Source organism: Eubalaena glacialis, chromosome 10 (genome assembly GCF_028564815.1).
Source record: "Eubalaena glacialis isolate mEubGla1 chromosome 10, mEubGla1.1.hap2.+ XY, whole genome shotgun sequence".
NCBI classification, from domain to species: Eukaryota; Metazoa; Chordata; class Mammalia; order Artiodactyla; family Balaenidae; genus Eubalaena; species Eubalaena glacialis.
In genome coordinates this window covers 114,507,363-114,525,900 of record NC_083725.1, presented here as the reverse complement: position 1 = coordinate 114,525,900, position 18,538 = coordinate 114,507,363, and the positions used below count along the sequence as shown (strand labels likewise).

Sequence of the window (18,538 nt, the reverse complement as noted above, 5' to 3'; positions counted from 1 at the left end):
TGGCCAGCCAGCGTGGCCAGCGGCACGGCCCCAACTTGGGACATCAGCCGGCTCACCTCTTCGGACAGGCTCCACTCTAATCTCCCAGCATCTTCCAGGCCCACTACCAGGTGGGAAGGGCCCTCAGCTCCCCGCCCCGAGGGACAGCTTGGCCCTTGGGCTCTGCACTCATGAGGGAGGAGATCCCAGGGGACAAAGGGGTGGGGGATCCCCTGAGGCAATCTGGAATTGGCCAAGGTAGGGTTGGGACCAAGCTCTGGGAAATCAAGGTGGGGCACCTCCTGCATCCCCATCCCTTGTTCCTCACTTCCATGCCCATCCCAGCCTGGAACTGGTGCCAGCACTCCCTCCCCCACTGTCTGAACAGCAGGGCCCTGGCAGGTCCTGGAACTCAGCTCCCCTCTGCTCTTACCCATTTCTTTACAACTCTGATCTTGCCAAAGACCCTCCTCTTGCCTGGGGGCCTCAGCCTTCACTTGGGTGGTTTTAAGCATGGGTTCTAAGGCTGACCATCCTCTACCAGTAGGGGGCCTAGACAGGTTACCAAACTCCCCCCACCTCCCAGTCCCCACTTAACAGAAAAGGGATGACTATCACCTCAGGCTGCTGTTCTGAGCATTAAAGTGGTTGGTATTTGTAAATGCTCAAAACAGAGCCTGGCACTCACAATTAAGTGCCCTACAAATGTTGGCAGTTTTCCTTTCAAAAAAAGTGATTGTCCAGTTTCGAGCTGATTCTCTGAGTCTCAGATGCCCTCTCTGGAGGCCCTGAGGCCTGCTGCTCAGGAGAGTCCCAGGTGAAGGGTTTCAAGATAGGCTCAGTGCTAGGCCCCAGGAACTCCAAGGAGCTGGAACAAATGGCCACACACATGGGCAGGAGACAGACCCTCTGATAAATGACTCCTGGCCATGGGACAGATGACAGATCTGTAAGGGCTGTGACTACAGTGGGCAGTGACTGCACTATTAGGGGCAGTCAGGGAAGAGGCCCCCCAGGACCACCAGGCAGACTGTGTGGGGGCAGCCCAACTATCTGGCCAAATCCACACCTGCTAGGGAGATGGGGGCTGCTCAGTTACTGGCCAACTCCTCCTCCGCAGGCCTTGGACTAACTCCTGGACCTGAAGGCCAGGTTGGGCATAATGACAGGGAAACAGGGTGTCTAGAAATCCCTATCCACTAAGGGTAAGAGGCATAGTAGCCATGCAATCACTGTGCCAAGGGACCCGGGAGGGGGGGGACACTGTTCCCTGACCTGGAGATGGTAGGCTTCATAAAGGAGGTGAAATTTGAAGCAGATCTTGAGGAAAGGGTAGAAATTATTCAAGCGGCGAGGGGACTGGAGTGGAAGCAAGGCCCTTCTGGTCTCTCTTCCCCTCAGACTGCAGGCTCCTCCGTCTCCTTACCCACTAGCCTCGGGGGAGGTAAATGGCCCCTGCCCAGCCCAGCAGCCCCCTTCAAGGGCCAGTGTCTGATCAGCCTTAGACCAAACAGGCAACGGTGTGAGAAACACAAGCAGACAACTGACAGACAGTGAACAGACTCGGGGCACAGACACTGTTTATTGAGTGGCAGGCGCAGGAGAGGTAGCTGGCTCTGGTGTAGAAGCAGAGCTGGTAGATCATGCCAGGGTGCTATGAGCATCTGGCAGCCAGGGCCATGCCCCCCATCCTAGGGGACAGCGCAAGCTCACTACAACAGGAGTAGCAAGGAGCCGGCCTGGGAAAGAGGCAGCCACAGCCCCCGGGATCCCGGGCAAGAAGCGGCAGATGAACTTGGCACAGGGGCCTGGGGTGGGAGGGACTGGGGTCTGGGTGTTCGGGGGGGAGATGAAGGGGGATCACGTCTGTGGGGTAGAGTAGAGACTGTGATGGTGGCTGCCTGGTCCCAGAACCTGGGAGAAGAGCAGAGGAGTGGTCCGCGTCTGGCTGCCCCCGCACCAGCCTGGCTCCCGCCCGATGGCACCGTACCAGCTGCTGGAGCCTAGGCTGCCTGACATGCTGCAGGCAGAGAAACAGGCTCAGTCCCACAGCAGTCACTAGGACCACAGTCGCAAGAGTTGGGGGAGGGAGAGACACCTAGAAGAGCCCAGTGACCCAGACCTCTCTGACTATGGCAAACTTCATCTTGGAGAGAGAGGTGGAGGCTTTAGCAATAGCAAACCAGAGGGGACCTCACCTGGTACAGATCGTGGCACGGGTGGGGGTGTGGGAAGGCCCAGCTGTAAGTCCCCATGGCTCAATGGGGCAACCCGGGAGCCCAGGGGTCCTGAGGTGGAACCGGGACTCCTACCTGGTGCTCTCACCCCGGCTGTGCTCCCAGGAGCAGCCCTCATCCTCGCAGTGTGCCCGGTCGAAGAAGTAGGAACGGGAGCCAAAGACCTGCCCGTTGAGGATGCGGCTGGTGCTCTGGGGGAGGGAGCCGCCATTGATGCTTCCTCCTGCCCCCCACTGCCCTCCCCCAACCCCCAGAACCCAGCCCAGGTACCCCCAGTGCCGCCCCTCTCCACTGGCCCTCACCAGGTCCTGTGGGGGCCGGTGCACCCGGAAGAAGCCCACCAGCAGGGTGGTGGGCAGCAGCTCCCACACAAAGAGGATGAGGCCAAACACCAGGTAGCCTTTGTTCCCCAGGTCGTTCACCAGGTCTGCCTGTGGGGAGGTAGGGGCTGTGCCAACCTGCAGTCGTGACAATGGGGCACCCAGACAGGGCCCAGGCCAGCTTGGGGCCAAGAGCCACAGCTACTGAGGAGGCGGCAGACGTGCCGAATGCCCACCTGATCAGAGACGTTGTACCAGTCATAATCGAAGGCGTCCAGCCGGCTCCGGGGGGCCAAGGCCAGGGCCGCCAGGTTGTAGCAGGCCCGGCTGGCATAGAGCAGAACCATGGCGCCACCCATCGCAGCTGCCTGGCACACACTGGTCCCCTGGCACAGATGACAACAGAGGATCCTTAGGGAGGGTAGGTTCCAGCTTTCTCTCTACTCTGAAGACCCCAAACACCCCAAAGGACACCCAGGCATCAGCGCTTGTGGCCCTACCTTGGCCTCCAGGTAGATGCTGGTGGAGGGAGCCCGCCGGGCGACAAGGCAGAGGCAGGCGGCAAGAGAGAGTGCGCAGATAACAAACAGGGAGTCGCTCACCAGGACGCGCACCAGCAGGAGGGCCCAGGGCTGTGCCCGGCGCCGGCGGGACAGCACTGCACACAGCACATTCACCAGCAGAAAGAGCAGCGAGGCCCCCACGAAGGCCCCTCGGACAGCCAGCCTGCGGCCCACAGCACGGTCAGCCCCAGAAGACCACCCTTGGCGCTCCCCACCCACCCAGCCTCCCCCAGGAGACCCCGGTGTCAATCAGAACCTCAGGTCATCCAGTCTGAACCCTGCTCCTCTAGTTTTACAGACGAGGAAACTGAAGCTAAAGAGTTCAGAAGATGACTGACGGCTGTGGTACAGCAGAAAGAGCACTGGATTGGGAGTCAGAAATCTGGGTTTAAGCCCTGGCTGTGCCTCCTGCCAGGTATGTGATCTTGAACATGTTGCTTTACCTTGCTGGGCCTCAGTGTCTTCACCTCTCAAATGGGGATAATAACAGCTTCACAGGTAAGTTGTAAAAATTAAAGATGTTTGTGAAAGCTCTTAATAAACTGTGAGATGTTATACAAATGACAAGAGTATCACTGCCCAAGGTCACCCAGAAGTGCCCTTTGGCTTTGGAGTTTCCAAGGGCTGGAGCCTCCAACTCTTCCTCCATCATGGATGACATTGGTACCCTCTCCCTTCACAGTATCTCAACTGTTTCTATTATAGTTGTCCTTCACATATGCAATGCGCCTCTGCTGAGCCATCTGCACCAGATGCCTAACTCTTCCAAGCCTTTCACAAATATTCTGGGCTGTCCTCGCCTCAGACCTACCAGGGAGGAAGGAATGGACACCGGGCTTCTCCCTGCCCCTGACCTGGAGGCTGAACCCACCAGTGTCCCGAGTACTTACAAGCCTCGGCTCATCTCTGGCCGACGCTTTGCCTTGGCCTTGAACACCACCTGGGAGCAGAGATGCCCATCATTCTTTGGGGCCCTTGGGGCTTGCCACCCCACTGCCCACCCCCACCCGTCACCATGGTTACCTGGGCAAAGTAGAGGTTCATAAGCGTCAGTGTGAAGAACTGGAGGCAGACAGGACAGCAGTAGAGAAGCCAGAAGGGCAGTGGCCCCAGATGGTTGGCTCGGGGTGTATCTCGAAAGTAGAAGGAAAAGAGGGTGGTACGCAAGGCAGCCCAGAGCAGACAGAGTGCCAGGAACACCGTCTGATAGCTGAGACGCTTGTGCCCATACAGGAGCACCAGCCAGAGCTGGGCATAGACGGAGAAGAAGAGCAGGGCATACAGAGTGGTGTAGGCCGCAGTCAGCCCCAGGGTCACGGCGGGCGGCAGCGCAGGCACCAGCCCAGCAGCAGGCACCAGGCCAGACAGGTTACTCTCCATGTCAGGGAGGGAGGCCTGAATCCCGGAGACAGAGATGGAGGGGCTGGCAGGGGGCCAGGGAAATAAATACGGAGGGGTGGGAGTTGTAGGGTGCAGAGACACAGATGGGGAGCTCAGGGGGAAAGAAGTTGTGGCTGGCCAGGCCCTCCCCCCCTGAATAGAGGGACCCTTGCCTTTGCGGGGCACAGGCAACCTGGGTCCCTCACTCAGGGGTGTGGAAGGACAGCCTTTCCTCTCCAGGGCAGAGGGGGATGGGGAGCACTGCTTTCTGGGCCAGCCTCAGAGCCGGGGGTGGGGAGGGGGGTGGAGGTGCAGAGGCTGAAGAAGAGGGGTCCCTGGCCTTGGTCGCTGGAGTCGTCCTGGCAGGAGGGGGAGAGCCGGCCAACGCCAGTCTGCTCAGGGTAGCGGCCGCTGCTGGGGACGCTCAACGCCTGGCTCTCCCCCTCCCCAAACTGGGGACTCTCTCCCCTCCAACAATCCGGATGGGGAGGGCCTCTGCCTTCCGTCCTCGGGATTCCGGACGCTGCCCCCACCCCACCCCCCACTGCGTCTACTCTCCAGCCGCGGGGGGCGGGAGGAGGCCGACGCCGGGTCCTCAGGCCGCCGCTGGGGTAGCCGGCTCCGGTCGCTGGGACGCGGGGCTCCGGCTCCCCGGCTCCCGCTGCTCCGCCCCCTCCTGCGCCTGCGCGGCCGCCGTTCGCTACGCAAATTGCTCAGAGTCCGGCCCCTGCTACGCAGAACCGCGCCGCGCCCGGCGCGGAACCGTTCGAGAATTGGCGCGACTTGCGCCGCTGGCGGGCGTCAGGGGTTACAAGAGGCGGCGAGCGGCGGTGACGCTCGGGCTGCGCCGCGTCCGGCCAGCGGCCCTTGCTTCTTTGGGGGCCCGGCAGTTCCCATGCTTCTCTTCCCCATCCTCAAATCGAGATCATGCCGCCCGACCCGGGGCGGTAACGACTTCCCTTCAGCCGGTCTCTGAACGAAACTTCCGCCCTCAGCCAAGATGGCCTCCGGGGCCCGCCCCCGGGCCTTAACCCGCCTGGCCCCGCAGCCCGCGCTAGCCGGCCCGCGCACTCTCTGGGCGGCGGCGGTTCCCGCTCACCTGGCCCGCCGTCTGCCAGGCGCGAGGCTCCGCGAGTCCTATGGTCACCCTCATAGGGGCCCCTGTCCCTTCTGCGCCGGGGCAGTCATCCTGCCAGGGCGGAGGCTCCCTCGCTTATCTCGAGTGCTCCCGAGTTGGCGCAGGGAGTGGCGCCCCTGATGCGGGCGGTGCGAGGTTTCCACCGCGGGGAGGAGGGAGGGGGACTTCCCGAGCCGGCCACCCGCTTCAGACGGAGCAGTGACAACAACAACAACAGTTGCATCCGACGGCTGACCTTCAATTACGGCTTTGCAAAGTGCCTTCACCCACAGTAATCACCACTCAGTTTACAAGGATCACCGACTCCTGAGGGAGGTGTCATTATCCCCATTTTACAGGAGTGGGAATTAAGGCCCAGAAGGCCTGAAGGACTTGTCAGCAGGAGCTGGCCCCCAGATGGGGACCCCAAAGAACCCCTCATCTGCTCCCACACACGCCCAAGGCATATGGAAGTCGGGAGCTGAGCATCCGGAGACGTAGAAGGGACCCAGGAGGAAGGTGGTGGGCGGGGCCCGGGCCGGTAGTGGCCCCGCCTGCTGGCCAGTTAGTGACATTTCGAGAGCTGATTGGGCCGTGTCGGTGACAGTTCCCGTTGCCCAGGCAACTAGGGCCGGACTCCCTCGGTGCTAGAGGGACGCGGCGGGCCCGGGTCAGGGTCCTCGAGATCGGGCTTGGGGTGAGACCTGTGTGCCGTCACCACGGGCGGGTCTGGCCGAGGCCTGGGTAGGGGCCTGGGGCTGCTCTACCGCCCCAGGGCTCTGGGAGATTTAGATCCTGGGTGGGTAGGTTGAGCTTCCTGCTGGGCCAGACTCAACGGACAGCTGGGGGCCTGGGAGGCAGGGTGGACCTGGGGTTCTGAGGTGGGAGAGGGAGCCAGGGATGCCTGCGCCCGCCCCCCCCGCCGGCCCCCGTTAGCCCCAGCTGTGCCCTAACCGCCTACCATCTTACCCCCGCAGCCCAGAGCATGTTCCAGATCCCAGAGTTTGAGCAGAGTGAGCAGGAAGACTCCAGCCCTGCAGATAGGGGCCTGGGCCCCAGCCCCACAGGGGACAGGCCCCCAGGTCCCAGCAAGCACCGGCAAACGACCCCAGGCCTCCTGGGGGAAGCTGGTCACCAGCAGGGGCAGCCAGCCAGCAGCAGCCACCATGGAGGTAGGCACCCCCGCCCCAAGAACAACCACCTGCTTGTCCACCTGGCCTCCAGCCCAGTAGCTCCCTGCACCCCAGCCACATCCACACTCACTGGGTGGCTTTGAGCAAGTCCCTAACCTCTCTGCGCCTCAGCTTCCTCCTCGGTAAAACAGAGCAATTAGTCGCCACCATTGTAGTGCTGTGGGGATGATTAGCAGGAATACCTAAGAAGCACTTAATTATAGAGCTGGTGCTTAGTAAATGGTCAAAGTATGTAGCTCTTAGCTTAGGGCCGGGACAGAATCACTGAGAGGCAACTTGCCTTAGATCACACTTGCTTGGCGTTTCCTTGGGGCTAGAAGACTTGGTGGTGCCCTTCCCCAGGCTAGCACTTTCCCTGAGATCCTGGGATCCAGCCTTCCAGCCCCAGCTGTGTTCTCTCCCGCCCTGTGGCTCACACCCACATGTGGGCTGTCCTTGCCAGTTGCCAGGTGACCCCAAGAGGCAGACAGCCCTACCAGGCAGCGGGTCTGTGTGGGGCTGGGGAAGCATCGGCTGTCCTCCACACCTACGCAGGGGGACCCAGCGCTGAGATGGAAGGATGGGCCCTGGAGGGCAGTGGCCATTTCTCTGTAGTCCCCACCTCCCCAGTGCCCAGCACAAGCCTTGGCACCTGGAACAACCACAGAGATCTTCTGAAAACAAAACTCATGTCCCTCGCCTGCAGAAGCCGAATTGACGCCCTCCCATTTTCAGGAGCAGAAAGGCTTATTAAGACCCCCTCCCCAGGGAATTCCCTGGCAGTCCATTGGTTAGGACTCAGCGCTTTCACTACCTAGGACCCGGGTTCAATCCCTGGTCAGGGAACTAGGATCCTGCAAGCCACGCGGTGCAGCCAAAAAAAAAGAAACAAACAAACAAACAAAAAGGTTGGTATTCAGTTATTAGTCAGGTATATAATCTCTAAAACAAAAAACAAAACAAAACAAAAAACCCTCCCTAGCCCGCTGTCTGTCACACTGAACTCCGAAGGCTTTCTTTAACTTCCAGATTTTTGCACTTGCTGTTTTTCTGCTTGAAACAGCTTTCTACCCACCCCCCCACCTGGCTGTCCCTTCCCATCTTCTGTGTCAAGTGCTGAATGTATGTTCCAGCTGCCAGGGGTTCATCAGTGACCAGAAGAGAGAAACCCTTGCCCTTGTGGTTGCCCACATTCTAGTAGGTGGGGGGAGACAAGCCATAAACAAAGAAACAAAGTAGTGAGTGATATAATGCGTTAGAAGATGATGCACTACATGACACACTCTTGACTTTCTCATTGGAATCCAGAGTACTGGGGGGCCGGGGGAGTGATTTTAACTGAGGTGGTCAGGGTGGGCCTTGGTAAGAAGCAACATTTCAGCAAAGGCTAGAATCCATGAGGGGTGAGCCAGGCAGAGGTCTCTGGGAAGACAGATGCAGGCAGAGACCTGCAGGCGGAGGGAAGGGCACATGCAAAGGCCCTGAGGGCAGGACACAGTTCAGGCCAGTGAGGGGAGGGGGGTTGGAGACTCATCAAGAGTTAAGGGAGGAGGAGGGGCCGATGGGCAGGGCCTTGAAGGCCCAGGTAAGGACTCTGGCTTTCACTTTGAGTGAAAACCTGGAGGGCTTTGATCTGATTTGGACCTCGAGAGAATCACCAGGGCCCCTGTGTTGAGCCGGGTCTGCAATGGGCAGAGGCAGGGGCGGTGCCACAGGGGAGGATGGTGGCCTGTGCCAGGATGGTGGCGGTGGAAGTGGTAAGTAGCTGGACTCTGGGTTTCTCTTGAAGGTACAGCTGGCCTGATTTGCTGGCGGACAGATGTGGGGTATGAGGCACAGAGAAGATGGCTGCAAGGGATCTGGCCTGGGCACCTGGAAGGATGGAGTGGCTCTTAACTGAGATGGAACTGAGATGGCGTGGGGTGAGATTAGGAGCCCTGTTTGGTCCAGAGCAGGTTAGAAGTGCCTTTTGGGCATCCAGGTGGAGACTTCTAGTAGGGATAGATACACGTAGTTGGCAGTCGCTGATGTAGTGTTCTGTGGGCCCTGGGAGCCAGTGTAGACAGGGGAGGACCTGGACTGAGCCTGGGGATCCAGCCTGCAGAGGGCAGCAGGAGAGGAGGAGTCAGCACTGGGGTCTGAGAAGGAGGGAGCTGTCTGGTAAGGAAAGGGAGAGCTGAACCCATGAGGCTCCTTCCAGGGCCGCTGGAGGAGGACTGGGAGCGGAGCACTGGACTCGACACAGGGCCAGTGCAGCTTGGGTGGCAAGTGGGGAGGGTTGATAGGAAGAGAAGTGGAGGTAGAAAGGAGAGCCCACCCCCTCTTGGCAGCTGAGCTCTGGCAAAGAGGAACAGAGGAGCGGGTGGCAGCTGAAGGCCCAAGGAGAGTCAAGGAAGGGTTATTTTATTATGTCTTTTACGATAGAAAGGGAAAAGAAAAGAGCATTTTTGGGGGGGGGGCCCATGCTGCACGGCTTGTGGGATCTTAGTTCCCCAACCAGGGATGGAACCCATGCCCCCTACAGTGGAAGCATGGAGTCTTAACCACTGGACCGCCAGGGAATTCCCAAAAGAGCATGTTTATAAGCTGATGGAGTAATCCAGGAGTGAGGAAAATACTGGAGGATGCAGAAGAGAAGGGAAGCTTGCTGGAGAGGTGTCCTTGAGTAGGAGAGAGCAGTCTGGTGTGCAGGGGAGGGGCGGCTCAGCTAAGAGCAGTGGAGGGCAGGGGGAGATACCTCGTGGGAACTAGTAGAAGTCTCTCTCGTGGGTGCTTCCAGTTTCTTGGTAAAAGGAAGCCAGGTCTTGAGCCAGGAGTGAGGGTGGGGAGAGGGATGGGGGCTGAGGGGGAGAGAGGAGCAGGTTGGAAGTGGTTGTCTTGGCCTAGAGGATGGAGTGTGGAAGTTGTGCTGGGCAACATCTAGGGTGCCACTGGGTCTCGTGACCGTGAATTTGAACTGAGGTGGCACGGCTGTGCTTTCCTCCAGCCCCACTGGCCAGTCGGCTGCCTGTGGGAACTGGCAGGGAGTTGGCCTTAACCAGACCTGTGCTGGTCTCAGCCCAGTGAGAGAGGTGGCTGGGGGCTTAGCTCGTGTGCAGTGTAAGCTGGCCAAGTGTGAGGAGTCCCAGCATCATTAGAGTTGGGGTGCCAAGGCAGGGAGCTGGGAAGGACCACTTCGGTGCTGTGAATGAATGAAGACACGAGCGGCTAAGGGAGTGGCTGGGGAGAGACCGGCAGGGAGCTCCAGTAATCTCCTGCACCCACGAGGGGCCCACCCTGTGGGCGGTGGGTGCTTGAGGCCCAGAGCGGGAAGGGTGGCACAGCCCAAGAAACAAGATTTGGGGAGGAGGGAGTGAGAATGTTCTGAAGCAGCAATAAGTCAAGGGGATGACTATCCCAGCTCCAGGTCCAGCCATGAGGCCTGCAGGGGAGAAAGTAGCCACCATGTAAGAGGACTGCACTGGATTCCTTAAACTTTTTTTTTTTAATTAATTAATTAATTTTTGGCAGCATTGAGTCTTTGTTGCTGCGCGCAGGCTTTCTCTAGTTGCGGCGAGCGAGCGGGGGCTACTCTTCGTTGCGGTGCGCAGGCTTCTCATTGCGGTGGCTTCTTCTCTTATTGTGAAGCACGGGCTCTAGGCGTGGGATTCAGTAGTTGTGGCTCGTGGGCTCAGTAGTTGTGGCTCACGGGATCTAGAGCGCAGGTTCAGTCGTTGTGGCTCACAGGCTTAGTTGCTCCGCGGCGTGTGGGATCTTCCCTGACCAGGGCTCGAACCCGTGTCCCCTGCATTGGCAGGCGGATTCTTAACCACTGCGCCACCAGGGAAGCCCATCCTTAAACTTTTGACTTAGTTTTCGATGTCTAAAAAGCAAGTGATTTTTCCATAAAAGATCCGCAAGTGCCAGTGACCTGCCAGAGCCACAGGGCCACTGCCCCCTCCAGATGGGCAGGGTCCTGTCACTCTTCATATTCCCTGCCTCCACACCCCTGCTGTAGTGGACTGCGTGTGTCCCCAGGGCAGGCCTGTGGCCACCTTGTGTGCTGTGACAGCTCCATTGCATAGCCTGGTGCCTGGGGCGGCTGGTGCGTGAATGATGGAGAGGGGAGGAAGGACATGCAGTTGGAGAAGCAGCCCAGTGCCAGGCCCTGGGCCAGACTGCAGGGTTCAAACTCAGCTCTCCCCTCTATTGGTAGGTTGAGCTTGAGCAGGTTACTTAACTCACTCTGCCTCAGTTTTCTTTGTTTTTCCTTTTTTTAAAATTGAAGTATAGTCGATTTACAATGATGTGTTAGTTTCAGGTATACAGCAAAGTGATTCAGTTATACATACGTATACATATATATATTCCTGTTCAGATTCTTTTCCATTATAGGTTATTACAAGATATTGAATATAGTTCCCAGTGCTATACAGTAAATCCTTGTTGTTTATCTGTTTTATGTATAGTAGTATGTATCTGTTAATCCCAAAGTCCTGGGAATCCCCTGGCAGTCCAGTGGTTAGCACTCAAGCGCTTTCACTGCCATGGCCCAGGTTTGATCCCTGATCGGGGAACTAAGATCCCACAAGCCGAGCGTGGTACGGCCAAAAAGAAAAATATATCCCCAAATCCTAATTTATCCCTTCCCACCTCCTTTCCCCTTTGGTAACCGTAAGTTTGTTTTCTATGTCTGTGAGTCTATTTCTGTTTTGTAAGTAAGTTCATTTGTATCATTTTTTTAGATTTCACATGAGTGATACCATGTGATATTTTCTTCCTCTGACTTCACTTACTATGGTAATCTCTAGGTCCATCCATGTTGCTACAAATGGCATTATTTCATTCTTTTTTATGGCTGAGTAATATTCCATTGTATATATATACCACATCTTCTCTATCCATTCATCGTCAATGGACACTTAGGTTGTGATGAACATTGGGTGCCTCAGTTTTCTTGTCCGTAAAATGGGAATAGAACTAGTCCCACCTCATAAGGTTGTTGTGAGAATCTGATGCATTAGTGTAGGAAAAGTGCTTAGAAACAGTGCCTAGCACAGAGGAGGGTTTGCTGTTCTTACTATTACTGCAGTTGTTGTTGTTACAGCGAGTTGGCCCAGGCCCTGAGGAGACCTGGGGACTGCTGTTCATTCAGAGGGGATAAGAGACATGAATAACCAATGCCCCTCTGATGGCAGACAAGGAAGTGTAGGTTAGAACCATAATGTAAGGGCCTCGAAGGCCATGCCCAGGAGTTTGGAGTTTATCTCATAGGCAATGGGGAGCCACTGAAGGTTTTTTTTTTTTTTTGGCTGTATTAGGTCTTTGTTGCTGTGCGCGGGCTTTCTCTAGTTGCGGTGAGCGGGGGCTACTCTTCGCTGTTGCACGGGCTTCTCATTGCGGTGGCTTCTCTTGTTGCGGAGCACGGGCCCTAGGCGCGCGGGCTTCAGTAGCTGTGGCACATGGGCTCAGTAGTTGTGGCGCATGGGCTTAGTTGCTCCGCGGCATGTGGGATCTTCCTGGACCAGGGCTCGAACCCGTGTCCCCTGCATTGGCAGGTGGATTCTTAACCACTGTGCCACCGGGGAAGTCCCAAAGTAGAATAATATTTTATTTCAGTGTCCCAAATACAATTTTGGTGGAATACAGCAATGCACAGCCATGTACACATTGTTTCTGGCTTCTGCAACGTTGAGTAGTTGTGACAGAGACTGTGTGGCCTGCAATGCCCAAAATATTTACTATATGGCCCTTTACAGAAAACATTTGCCAGCCTCTGCTTTAGTGTTTTCTGATTTCCTCAGCTCTGAGCAAGGTGGGGGTATGTTCTCTACAGGACAGTAAGGGGCTTTTGTACCCCAAACGGCTTTGGGGACACAGGAAGCCTGGGCCAAGACACGACAGGCAGCGCGCCTGCTCAGGGAGGAATGCCACGCTGCTCTCCTGCTGGGGGCGAGCAGTAAGTGAACCACCCACGTGTGGTAGAGCAGGATCCAAACCCAGCCCTGCCTGATGGCAAAGCCTCACTGCCTCGAACTGTCTGGAACACCGTTTTAATGAAGTGTGCAAGGATGTTCACAGAAGCATGAACATGGATGTGTCCAGCCCCATGCACGTACCCAGAAGCCCAATGGGTAAAGAACTTAAAGCCTGGGGTGGGCCTCGGGGCACCTCCAGCCCTAGGCCCCTCCCAATTCCCCACCCCAGCCCCAGGCAGGCTCTCTAGAAGGATGGTGTGAGTGGGCAGGCCTGGGCACCCACCCATGCTCACAACCAGACAGGAGCCACGCTCCCTCCCTCACCCTTACCTTCCCCAGACTGGGAGAGGCCACCTCTGCCCTGCCCCAGGGCATGTAGGGGTGAGAGCTGATTGAAGGTTGGATGCATAGGGTGGGAGGGGCATATCCACTGCCCCCAGGGAGTTCACAGAAAATCCCTCAGGTTTTTTTCTAGTAAACAGAAGGACACCTAAATGTTCAGTTTATACTTAGGAGTGTCATTTTGACAATGGCTGGCTTAGCGTTGCTAAATCCATGGCTTTGGTAAAAATCCCCACTCCTTAGGGTAGGCCCCTGGTAGAGCTGGCACTTACAGAAGGACCAGGGGTGCCTTCCCAGACCTGAGCCCCCAAGGTGGCCCATGGTGCTGCTGGGGGGAGCCGGGGGCATGAGAGTGAAGCACACAGGCACAGGAGCCAGAATGGTTGGGTTGGAATCCCAGCTCTGCCATCTACTAGCTGTGTGACCTTGGGCAAGTTACTTACCCTCTCTGTGCCTTAGTTTTCTCCTCTGTAAAATGGGAACAGGGAGTAACCTCCTTCATAGGATGTGATGAGGACGTAAGGAATTGATACACATGAAGCACACTTCCAACCTGACACAGCGAGTGCTCTTCTGCTTGTTCTGATTCCTAGGCAAGGGTGCAGTGCCCAAACCAAGTGCCCACCTGCCAATCACTCATCTTCTGACCCCTGGGCCTTGCATCTGTCAAGTGTGGAGGTGTGTGGATTCTTAGTGCTGGTAAAGGAAAATAATAGCTGATGGTTCCTGAGCATTTAAGTGACCGGGCAGGGTGTACCAGCTGTGCGACTCTGGGCCAGTTCCTAACCTCTATGTGCTTCTACTTCCTCATGTGTAAAATAGGGAGAACTTGGCCTCTGCCTCACTGGGAAGCTGGGAGCCTTCAGGACATGCAAAATGCAGAATAGGGTGCTCTCCCTGTGTCATTTGTTCTCGTGGAGGTCCTGGGGTCTGGGGTCCATTTCACAGAGGACTACACTGAGGCCCCAAGGGATTAAAGGCCCCAGGTCACAAAGCAGGCAGGTGGTGGTGGGGACCCGGCCCTGCTGCCCACGCCCCACGGAACTGGTCAGCGCTCTGCAGATGGGCCTGTTCTCATCAGGGGTCTTGCTGCTCTCGGCTCCTTAGCCCCCACCCCCAATCCCGACTGCTGATTTAGCTGCCCGTTCCCCACTGCCAACTCATTCCTCAAAGGCTTTATGGTCTCCCTACCTACCTGACCTCAGGCTTTGGTGAAGCCCAGGAAGCTCTGATCACCCGCTTAGCCTAGGCCTTTCTGGATCCAGCTCCCTCTTCCCTTTTTGGCTTTCTCAGCCATGTGTCTGGAGATGGGACCCTTGGAGCCCCAGCAGCCCTGGAGCTGACCCACAGGCCTTTTGGGGGAGGATGAGACAGTTACCCCTGGCTTCAAGACCTGGTCTAGATCTTACTTTCTCCAAAACGCCTCCCTGTGGACGCTGGTCCCCTGCACTTCTTCCATGCCTGTCTTTCACTCTATGCTTAGCTCTGGATTTTTGCTCCTGGGAGTGTTCTAGGTCTTTGCTGGACTGCGTATGGGGGTGGGGTTGGCAGGAGTTGGGGGGATGGCACACAGTACAAAGGTCAGACAAACTCAGGACACACCTCTTTGCATAATGATCCATCACGCCCTTTCAGCTTACAAAGCACTTTCCCGTGCTTTATGTGACCCTTATGCAGTCACTGGTAGTAAGAACTAGGTTTATCCCCACAGAGAGGTGAGGACACAGGCTCAGGGAGTTGAAGGGCAGTTGGACAAGGGAAGAAGTGTAGCTCAATGGATAATCATTGGACTCGGGATTCCAACAAACCTCTAGGGACTTCTAGCCTCAGAGCTTCACAGCTGTGTGACCCTGGGCAAGTCTTAACCTCGCTTAAGCCTCTGTCTTCTCATCTGCAAAGTGGAAGCAATGTTAGTACTCACCTCCCAGGATGGTTAGGAGAATAATGAAGTAATGCCCAGGGCCTACTAGCACACAGTAAGTGCTCCCTAAGTATTACCTAAAGTCAACAGATCTTTCTGGACAATTTCTCCAAAGTGGGTGCTGTGAGAGGTACAGACACGCTGCTGACAGGCTCTTGTTCTCTGGGGGCCCAAGGTCTCCTGTAGGCCACAACAGTGAAACAAATGGATCCCAGCAGGTCAGCTGCAGGTCGCCTGGCTGGGGCGACCTCCTCGTCCAGGGGGCTGGTTTCCTCTGCGGGGGAATGGAGCTGAGGAAAGAGCTACCGGCCCAGGGGGTTGCTGGGAAGCCCCAGCGTCTCGCACTCGCAGCTCTAACTACTAGTTCTTATGCCCTTATTTTGTGCCAGGCACAGAGAAAAGTCATTTTATACACTAAGGGCCTGGCCCATTGTTGGGGCTCAATTAAGATTTGTGGGATTAAGGAGAAGTTAATTCGAATCTTCACAAAAGCCCCATGAGCTTCCTTTAGGAGGGAACTGGGGCTCTGAGAGGTAGAGTGATGTGCACGCAAAGACCACAGCGGGCCGACGGAGCTAATGCTGAGGGCTTCGGCAGGGCTGGGGGCACAGAGGAATTGAGATTCACGTCGTCCCTACCCCCTGACCTTCTCTGCAGGCACTGGGGCTGTGGAGACCCGGAGTCGCCACAGCTCCTACTCCGCGGGGACGGAGGATGAAGAAGGGACGGAGGAGGAGGAGCCCAGCCCCTTCCGGGGCCGTTCGCGCTCGGCGCCCCCCAACCTCTGGGCTGCACAACGATATGGCCGCGAGCTCCGGAGGATGAGCGACGAGTTCCACGGCTCCTTCAAGGTGAGCTCTGGCCGGGGCGCGCGAGGCACCGTAGTCCCGGAGCATGCCGGGACCTATACTCCTGGGGCTCCTCCCACTGGGCTGTCCCATTCGAGTGCCACTGCATGTCGGGATTTGCGGTCTCGGGACTCCTCCCTCCAGCCTGTCCTTTCCCGAGTCCCAGGGCGTTTCGGGATCTGTAACCCAGACCCCGCTCCGGAAGGCCAAGGCTCCTGGGTTCCCCAAATCCTTTGAGCGCGGGGCATGCTGGCATCTGTGCTCCTGACCGACCCCTTTCGGATATCCGGGTTCCTGGACCTCAATTTCGGAACCCCTTCTTTAATTTTCGAATTACGGCCCCGTCTTCCAGGTTCTAGATCTCCAGCTCTGGCGCTTACAGGGTCCTAGGCATCCTCTCTTCCCGCCCCCGGCATGGAGGGTCTGGGATCTAACCAGTCCATTCCTAAGGGCCCAAGCGATCTCATGCTTAGTAGTCAGGAGACCCCTCGGTACAGGGCCTGCTGGGAGCTATTGTCTTTATCTCCCCCGGGATCTCACTTGGCGGTGGGATTCTGGAAGCGGAGGGGCCAGACTCGAGCTGCCAGGATAAGCTAATTCACTTAACCCTTTCCTCCTCCCACCACGAAGGGACTTCCTCGCCCGAAGAGCGCGGGCACAGCGACGCAGATGCGACAAAGCCCCAGCTGGGCGCGCTTCCTTCAGTCCTGGTGGAACCGGAACTTGGGGAGAGGAGGCCCCGCCCCCTCCCAGTGACCTTCTGTCCCGCATCCCGAATCTCCCAACCGTTGCTGGCGGCCATCTTGGGAGTGGGCGGAAGTCTTTTCTGCAGGTCTTATGCAAAAGGAGGCTCAGTTTCGTCCCTTTCAGAAGGCGGCGGTCTGACCCAGAGCCCAATTCCCTTCCGGTGTGTGCGAGGACCGCGGAGGGGCTCGGCCCCCATCGGAAGTTTTGAAGTTTTTCCGCCCTTAGGTGCTGGAACTGGCCCTGTGACCCCGCCCCCGGCGCTGGGCTACCACAGTCGCCTGCGCCAGTTGCGAGCCGGCATTAACCCTTACTTCGCCAGAACCCTTTCCTCCGCGGTAACGCTGCGGGCCGATGCTCGCTAGAAATGTGCTAATAAAGCCCGCGTCTGTGCCGTGGAGTCTCCTATGTCCGTCGCTTGGGGCTTCGCGGGCAGGGGGAGCGGTAGCACTGACAGAGTTTCAAAAGATGCCCCCGTTTTATATATAAGGGAAACTGAGGCTGTTTCTGAGTGACATCATGGGACCGAGATCAGAGAGGGGTTGAGGCGGCGAGCAGAGCCACGGCTGCTTGGCCTCCGGGAAGCGGAGCGCGACCGGACCTCGGGGACGTCCAGGTCCTTATCTCTAATATGGTAATTGGGAACTGCAGCTCGGCTGGCCGCCGGAATTCCACGCACTGCAAACCGTGCCGCAGTCCCCCAGGGAGGGTCATTTGTTCCTATTTGGGTCAGTCCTTTTGAGCAGCTACTGTGTGGCCGGCCTGGGGCCAGCGCTCCTCAGGGAACTGGCTGGACGCGTAGGGCGGGGGAGGGGGTGAAACGCTCGGCCCAGGGCTGTGAGTAGAGTGATCGCTAGGGAACCCGAGAAGCTTCACCAGGACCTGGGAGCAGAGCTCAGAGCTCAATTTCAGAAAGATTTATTGGCGCCCCCTACAGACCAGCCAGCACTTTGTACTAGGTACACAGAGATGAATTACGCCACAGCCCCTGCTATCCCAAGCTTCCTGGCAAGGGGGAAGCCAGCCTCTCACAGTGGAGTTACTGTCAGCCAGTGCTATAACAGGGGCCTGGAAGCGGGGTGAGGGCGGCTCCCTCCGGCATGGTAAAGTCAGGGACGGCTTCAGGGAAGAGGTGAGCTAGAGCTGAGACTTGAGGAGATGGGAGAGGGGGCTGTCATTCCCAGTGGAGGAAACAGTAAACCCTTGGAAGGATGGGGGAGCTGCAGAGGCCAGGCTTCTCAAGGGTCGGAATGTCATGCCCAGGAGCTTGGAGTTTAGCCCGGTCTTTGAGGACCTGTGGACTGACGTGTAGTGTTTATGTGTGGAGTCAGGAAAATGGGAGTCAGCTGCTCAGGGGCCTGGACGGGGCAGTTTTGGGGCTAGGACCAGACCTGACCACAGAAGCAGGGAAGGCCCGGGCAATGATACTGACCCTAAGGGAGCAGGGCCCAAGGCAGAGGTTCCCAGCCCTGGGAAGACCCCGCTCTGGAAATCCTGTTTCTCTGGCCTCCCCACCCCATCTGTTTGCCTGAGGTTGCAGCAAAAACAAAGAAAGAAAACACTCAATTGGCAGGAGATAAGCTCAGATAAGAGGCTGCCTTCCTCTGGAGGAGGGAGGCAGCCCGGGAAGCGCCAGGAAGCTGGGAGAGGCCTTGAAGAAGTGCCAGCCTGACCCTGCTGCAGAACCCAGCCGCACCCTCGCTGCGGGGTCTCTGCCACTCCACGCTGTCCCAGGGCAGGAGGGGGAGGCATGGAGCAGGTCCTCCAGGCTGGCCGAAGACAGTCTGCCATAGAGGGTCCAGGCCCACCCTGCCTCCAGGTCAGGACGTCTTGACTTAGTTGTGGCCTCAGTTTCCTCATCTGCAAAACAGGCATAACGTCTCCCTCACAGGGATGAGGGGGATGCTGCGTCTCCTAGCCCCTGTGAGTGTCTGTGACTGTCAGCCTCCCTTCACCCA

At 57.4% G+C, this 18,538-nt stretch overlaps 2 protein-coding genes across 6 annotated transcripts; one reads left to right on the top strand and one right to left on the bottom strand.

Annotated features, from left to right (window-relative positions):
* Positions 1 to 1,728: 1,728 nt before the first annotated feature.
* On the bottom strand, positions 1,729 to 6,094 carry GPR137 (G protein-coupled receptor 137). Of its 2 annotated transcripts, none has more exons than XM_061201957.1 (8): positions 5,579 to 6,094; positions 4,123 to 4,522; positions 3,990 to 4,039; positions 3,037 to 3,262; positions 2,773 to 2,922; positions 2,519 to 2,647; positions 2,292 to 2,407; positions 1,729 to 1,999 (listed from the first exon to the last, which is right to left on the bottom strand). In XM_061201957.1, the coding sequence occupies exons 2-8, from the start codon at positions 4,477 to 4,479 to the stop codon at positions 1,840 to 1,842; spliced, it is 1,188 nt and encodes a 395-aa protein (XP_061057940.1). In that variant the 5' UTR covers positions 4,480 to 4,522; positions 5,579 to 6,094; the 3' UTR covers positions 1,729 to 1,839. The 2 variants fall into 2 exon arrangements, with proteins under 2 accessions (XP_061057940.1, XP_061057939.1); XM_061201956.1 differs by having other exon boundaries at positions 4,123 to 4,494.
* A 112-nt stretch (positions 6,095 to 6,206) lies between these two features.
* BAD (BCL2 associated agonist of cell death) lies at positions 6,207 to 16,975 on the top strand. Of its 4 annotated transcripts, none has more exons than XM_061201960.1 (4): positions 6,207 to 6,293; positions 6,574 to 6,768; positions 15,646 to 15,839; positions 16,467 to 16,975. In XM_061201960.1, the coding sequence occupies exons 2-4, from the start codon at positions 6,582 to 6,584 to the stop codon at positions 16,590 to 16,592; spliced, it is 507 nt and encodes a 168-aa protein (XP_061057943.1). In that variant the 5' UTR covers positions 6,207 to 6,293; positions 6,574 to 6,581; the 3' UTR covers positions 16,593 to 16,975. The 4 variants fall into 4 exon arrangements, with proteins under 4 accessions (XP_061057943.1, XP_061057941.1, XP_061057945.1 ...); XM_061201958.1 differs by having other exon boundaries at positions 6,254 to 6,340; XM_061201962.1 differs by lacking the exon at positions 6,207 to 6,293 and adding an exon at positions 6,310 to 6,395.
* The last annotated feature ends 1,563 nt before the right edge of the window (positions 16,976 to 18,538 follow it).